The sequence below is a fragment of the Squalius cephalus genome (assembly GCF_949319135.1).
Source record: "Squalius cephalus genome assembly, chromosome: 5".
Classification (NCBI taxonomy): Eukaryota; Metazoa; Chordata; class Actinopteri; order Cypriniformes; family Leuciscidae; genus Squalius; species Squalius cephalus.
In genome coordinates, this window is record NC_137126.1 from 37,090,626 (window position 1) to 37,097,206 (window position 6,581).

Consider the following 6,581-nt stretch of genomic DNA (forward strand, 5'->3'; position numbering starts at 1 on the left):
GGTCTTGTGCTCTCAGTCTCCCTCTGCTGGACAGACCGTGGTGTGACAGATGTGTTTTGCCAGTTTATTACTTTACATTTTTGTCACTCTCTCTCTCTCTCTCTGTTTTTCAGGTATACACAGTTTCTTAAAGATTTCCTTGAGTCTGCAGAGCAGAATTACTTTGTTGGAATGCGTGTGCATTATTATGTGTTCACTGATCACCCAGAACAGGTTCCTGCAGTGAAACTGAGTGAAGAACATCATCTGACGGTGTTGACAGTCCCTAGTTCTAATAGATGGCAGGAGATCACTTTGAGGAGGATGGCAAGACTGGAGGAACTGATTGAGAGTCGATTGGTCAATGAAGCCGACTATGTTTTCAGCCTTGATGTGGATACAAAGTTCTATGGTCGCTGGGGGGTGGAGACTTTGGGTCGTCTGGTAGGTGTGATACATCCTGGTTATTATCAAACACCTCGTGAACAATACCCATATGAGCGCAGACCAGAGTCTCAAGCTTTTATTCCTTCTGCTGAGGGTGATTATTATTATGGTGGGGCTGTGATCGGTGGCTTAGTGAAAGACGTACATGAGATTGCTAAAACCTGCCGGGAGCAGCTGGACATTGATGCATCTAAATCCATCGAGGCAGCATGGCAGGAGGAGTCTCATTTGAACAAGTACTTCCTTTATAACAAACCCAGCAAGGTGCTCTCACCCGAATATCTGTGGCAGGACTTTAAACCTCATACAAACGAGGTCAAAATCATTCGCTTTTCTCAAGTTATTAAGAACTACGCTGCTGTTCGACCAAACCCATAGCAGCTGTTAACTGAAACATGCAAAAAACAAAACCTGAGAACATCAGCTACACAACATTTGTGATTGAAATATATATTATCAGACTCATTTTTGTCCTTCACTAAAGTGCCATAAAAAGCATTTTACTAATCTCAAATGCTGGTTAAAGTTATCAGCACTTGCATAGGTGAAGGGGGAGGCAAAGAAAGGCACTTTGCTTCTAAAAAAAAAACAGGTGAAAGATTTGCATGGTTTTCTATTTATAAAAAAAAAGGATTTTTTTTATTGTGAATAACAAATTACACATATTTGATCTTTGCAGGAGATTAATTCATATTTATTTTTATCACTCTGGGTTTGGGTTTTGTCATAGACTACTGAATGGGGTGGATTTTGGAATCCACTGCTGATTCAATCTTTATAATGAGTGATTATAATTAAGGTATTAATATTTTTCCTTCTAAATATCACATGGGTTGAATGACTTCACTAGGCTTGTGAGATTTTACTTTGTTAAAGCCTTACTTTCCAGTTAGACTAAAGTGTCCTCTCCTTGAGAGAAAGAACGTTTTATCTTGATGTTTTGAGAGGACTCTCCTGTTTATAGTTAGAGCCTGGCCAAATCCAACCTTGAAAAGGCTGTGTCAGTGTGTGTGTTAGTCTTTTTGGTTACAGGTTAAGGAACCACTGGCATTATTGAAGATTGACTGAGTTGTTGTTCTGGACAGGCTGGCGCCCAGCAACCCAAATCTGCGACCTGGAAGGTCACGACGTGCCTAACTTCAGGGTCCGAGTGTCAGCTGCATAATTTACTGCAAAAATTACTATGTTTATCTATTTCTTAGCCAATGAGAATCATTCAACCTGAAGCAAGGACGTAGCTTAGACCTTGGTGAAGGGTATTGCTGTGATCTTTGTTACTGTAAGCGGGCCGGCCTACGAACTCTGTGTGAGTCTTGAAGTTGACTTCTGCCTGATGAAACTGCAAACTATCTTCAGTAAAACTTTTCTTCAGTTTATTATAATTTTGACTCCGGGTCTTCATTCATCATATCTGGTACTCGGCCTTTGATTGTAAATCCCCTTACACTATTATGTCAGAATGGTCATATGTGTTCTGTCTGATGTCTGTCTCTGATGTATGATGTAAACCTTCCCCCATGGTTTTTAATTTACAACGAGGCTGACAGAGAGAGAGAGAGCCAGCAGAGCGGAGAGAGCGAGCGGGTATGGATGGAATAACCAAATCACATATGTAATCTGGAGCCAACCCATGTACTGCTTTATAGGTTAAAATCAGAATTTTAAAATCAATACATGATTGAACTGGAAGCCAATGCAGATGCTGGAGCACGGGGATAATGTGATGGCGTGAAGAAGTATAAGTCGAAACGCGAGCGGCTGAGTATAGTCCTATTGCAATTTGCAACCTCTTAATAGACCTTGCTGGTAAAGCCGCAAAGAGAGAATTACAATAATCAAGCCTCGATGTGATGAAGGCATGGATAAGCCTCTCTGCATCAGGGCTAGAGAGAAAGGGTCTAATGCGTGCAATGTTCCGCAGAGGGAAAAAAGCAACCCCCGGTAGCCTGTTTTTAAAATAAGAATTAAAAGTCAGCTGGGCATCAAAGATCACGCCCAAATTACGCACCTGGCCAGGAGGGGACATTTGGGTATTGTCCACTGAAAGTTTAAAATCATTAGCCTACATACTGACATTAGATGGAGTGCCAATTAATAACATTTCAGTTTTGGAACAATTTAGTTTAAGAAAGTTGTGTTTCATCCACGCCTTGATTTCCAATAAACAGACAGAGAGAGTCCAAGAAGAATTGAGATCAGGCTGAGAGCTAATATAAATCTGGGTGTACTCCGCATAACAGTGATAGCTCACTGTTACTTACATAGCTCATGTAAACGGCGTTTATGGAAAAGAACTGCAGATGCTGATATCATGACAGTCTATCTGTAGAAAATTAGCAGGAATTTTAGGCTGATTTGGCTATTGCTACTGGAATGGTGGGTCCATTAAAACTCATTCAGTCATCAGTTACTTTTCCCAGTTTATTTGACTTGACATACGAGTAGACATTTGTCAGATGGTAGTGATGGTAACTGTTGGCAGGGTTGCCAACTCTCGCATCTGGCGTGACACTCACTCTTTCAGCATCAATCTCACGCACACGCAAGAAATGTCACGCCAAAATCCATTTTTCTCCCCTCTCAATCCGTTAATTTTCTGTTGATGACTAGACCACTGCGTATTAATTACAGGAGAGGAGTTTAAGGCCCACAGCTGCAATATCTGCCTACAACGTTCTCACTGCAGTATATTCTGATCGTTGATTCGCTGAAAACCTTGCACCTCATACGTCAGTTGCGTGTAAGAAGTTCAGAGAGAGTTCAGAGCATAGGTTCGGGAAGTAGTACGTGGCGGGACGGTCGGTGAGTTCGTAGGCTACGTGGGACAATTTTGGTTTTTGTTTTTGTTTTTGTTTTTGTTTTGGCGGATCTGCATAAACTGTACTGTGAATGTAACGTCATGTCAAATAGTTCAGATGAGGATGAAATGGATTGGATGATAGCCAGATCTTCAAAAATGAAAAGGGATTTGAGAGAAAGAAATAGAGGGAAAAGTTGGTCGGAACATAGCGAGGCTGGTGAGGGAAACACTAGCAAGAAACTGAGAGTTAACCAGTTTGATAAACAAAAAACAGAGAATATAGAGAAAGCACAAGAAAACGACTGGAAAGTTATAATTGAATTTAACCAGGATGGTGGACACTACCACCCAATTAAACTTACCAAGGCGATTGAGAAGGAGATTGGTAAAATTAAATTTGCAAGGTTTATGAATAATAAAATAATACTGATTCATGCAATCAACAAGCAACAACAAGAAAAGATTCTTAGTATGTCCTCACTTCAAGGGGAAAGAATGAAGGCTCACATCCCAGGAGCAATGGCAAAGGTGAGAGGAGTTATCTCAGGAGTCCCATTAAGTATGTCAATGGAAGATGTCAAAAAAGAGATCCAGGGAGGAAAAATAGTTGAGGCTACACGGATTCAAACTAAACAAGATGGATCATTAAAAGAAACGTTATCTGTGATGGTACAATTCGAGAGAACCCTCCCAAAGTCAGTTCAAATGGGATACATGAATTACAGCGTGAGAGAGTACATTCCTAAACCACTCAGATGCTACAAATGCCAAAGAATGGGGAACACAGCACAGCAGTGTAAAGGAAAGCTAAGGTGTGCTAGATGTGGAGGTCAGCATGAGTATGGTAAATGTGAAAAAGATGCAAAGATTAAATGCTGTAACTGTGGTGGTGAGCATAGTGCAGCCTTTGGAGGATGTGAAGTACAAAGAGAAGCCAGAGAAGCCCAGAAGGTTAGGTTTCTGGAAAAGGTATCATATGCAGAAGCACTAAAGAAAGTAAGAGAAACTGGATCTAAGCACATACACTCCAGTGAAATGGTACAAAGAAATACAACACCAGTTAATCAATCACAAATCCAGATTCCAGGACATATGCAGAATGGTTGTGAACACAAATGTGAACACAAATGAACACAAAAGTCGATGATGATACCTTAATAGTGAAGAAAGTGAACTTTGTGGGTTTTATTTGTCACACTATCAATGTTGCATCACAGTTAAAAAAGAAAAGTGACAGAATTAAGGCTATTGTAGAGGCAGCAAGAAAATGCCTTGACATGAGAGACATCAAAGCAGATCAGATACATGCATTGTTGACAGTAACTGAAAATGAAGATACTACACAAGCTGAGGGTTAAGACATTAAATTTGGTTACATACTACAATGGAATGCCAGAAGCCTTATAGCTAATGGTCAAGAATTTAAAAAGTACATTCATGAATTAGATGTTGTTCCGGATGTAGTATGTAGGCTATACAAGAAACTTGGTTACGAGCCCAACTAGATTTTGTGATCCCAGGATTTAATTCTATAAGATATGATAGACCTAACAATCAAAATGGTGGTGGGTGTATTACTTTTATCAAAGATGGGTTAGCTTATAAGGAGGTCCCCTGCCCAGAATACATAGAGTTTGTAATAGTTGAGATCTGTTGTCCAAGGAAAGAGGAAAATATTAAGTTGATTAATTTCTATAATCCATGCAAAAATTTAGATATGAACAAAATTAATGAAATAGCAGGGACTGTATGCAGGAGAGAAATATGGTGTGGCGATTTTAATGCTCATAACAGCTTATGGGGTAGTAATCACACAGACAATAATGGGAACATAATTGAAGATATTATGGAAGAAAGATCATTGGTCTGCATTCATAATGGACAGGGTACAAGAATAGATATGAATAGAGGTAATACATCATGTTTGGATCTTACATTGGTGTCAGATAATTTGGTAAATATATGTGATTGGTATGTCAAGAGTGATTCTACTATAGGAAGTGACCACTTTCCAGTTCTCATAGTTAACACAAACATAAGTATTCAAGAAGGAAGTACAATTAACAGATGGTGTTTTGAGAAAGCAGACTGGGAAATCTTTAGGACATGCTGTGAGAAGTCAGTAAACCTAGTTACATTGGAAGGAGACATAGAGGAATGCACAAAGCAAATTACTGAGCACATTTTAAATGCATCAATTTTGAGTATTCCAAAAAGTACAACAAAGGGTAGGAAGAAAGTGGTTCCTTGGTGGAATGTAGCAGAGCGGTAAAAGAGCGAAATAAGGCATTTAGAACGTTGAAGAAAAATCTATCACTAGAGAATATTATGGAATATCAAAAGAAAAGAGCAGTGGCACGTAGGATAATTAAAATATACTAAAAAGAGAAACTGGAGAGAGTTCTGTTCCACCATATGTAGAGTTAGGGGATATATGGTCAGTGTTTAAGAGAATGAGTGGGAAAAGGAAAAATGTTAAAGTTTCAACCTTGATGGATGGTGAAAAGGTGGTAGTGGATGACAAAGAAAAGGCTGCGGTGTTGGGTAGGGCATTTGTGGCAGTGCACAGTGGTGATCACCTTACAGATATGCATAAGCAACAGAAAGATCATTCACATAGAGAGAATAAGGATGTGAAGCTTAAGAGGGAGGATGGTATATCAACGTTAGATGTGGATTTTATAATGTCTGAACTTAACATAGCTTTATCAGGCACTGGATATACAGCTCCAGGACATGACCAATTGTGTTATGCCATGTTTCGACAGTTACCAATACAATCATTTAATTTAGTACTAAGATTCTTCAATAAAATATGGAGGTATGGAATAATACCGAGTTGCTGGAAAAGTGCAGTTATATTACCATTTAATAAACCTGGAAAAGACCCAACTAATCCTGGTAATTATAGGCCTATAGAGTTGACATCTCACTTGTGCAAATGGATGGAGAGGTTAATAGTTCGTAGGATATCGCATACTAGAACAGAGAGGATTACTGACAAACATACAAAGTGGATTTCGAAAAGGACACTCCACAACAGATGCTCTAGTTAGAGTAAGTAATGAAGTGGAAAAGGCATTGAAAATGAAAGAACTGATGACAATAGTATTTTTCGACATAGAGAAGGCGTATGATACTATGTGGAGAGAAGGTCTGCTTATTAAACTAAGTAGAATGGGTTTTGGAGGAAGGATGTATAATTGGATAATGGACTTTTTAACAAATAGGAAAATCAGAGTGAAAGTTGGATCAGAGGTATCCATGGAGTTTAATGTAAACAATGGTATACCACAGGGGAGTGCAATCAGCCCAGTTTTGTTTAACATCATGATAAATGACATATTTTCAAATT

At 39.1% G+C, this 6,581-nt stretch overlaps 1 protein-coding gene across 2 annotated transcripts in view; it reads left to right on the forward strand.

Annotated features, from left to right (window-relative positions):
* The window catches only part of LOC307158523 (globoside alpha-1,3-N-acetylgalactosaminyltransferase 1-like), a 28,959-nt gene extending 25,478 nt beyond the window's left edge, over positions 1 to 3,481 (forward strand). For both annotated transcript variants that reach the window (XM_079871135.1, XM_079871136.1), the window contains one exon: positions 114 to 3,481. In XM_079871135.1, coding sequence (XP_079727261.1) covers positions 114 to 804 — 691 coding nt within the window. In that variant the 3' untranslated portion in view covers positions 805 to 3,481. The remainder of the gene's footprint in view (positions 1 to 113) is intronic.
* Positions 3,482 to 6,581: the final 3,100 nt, after the last annotated feature.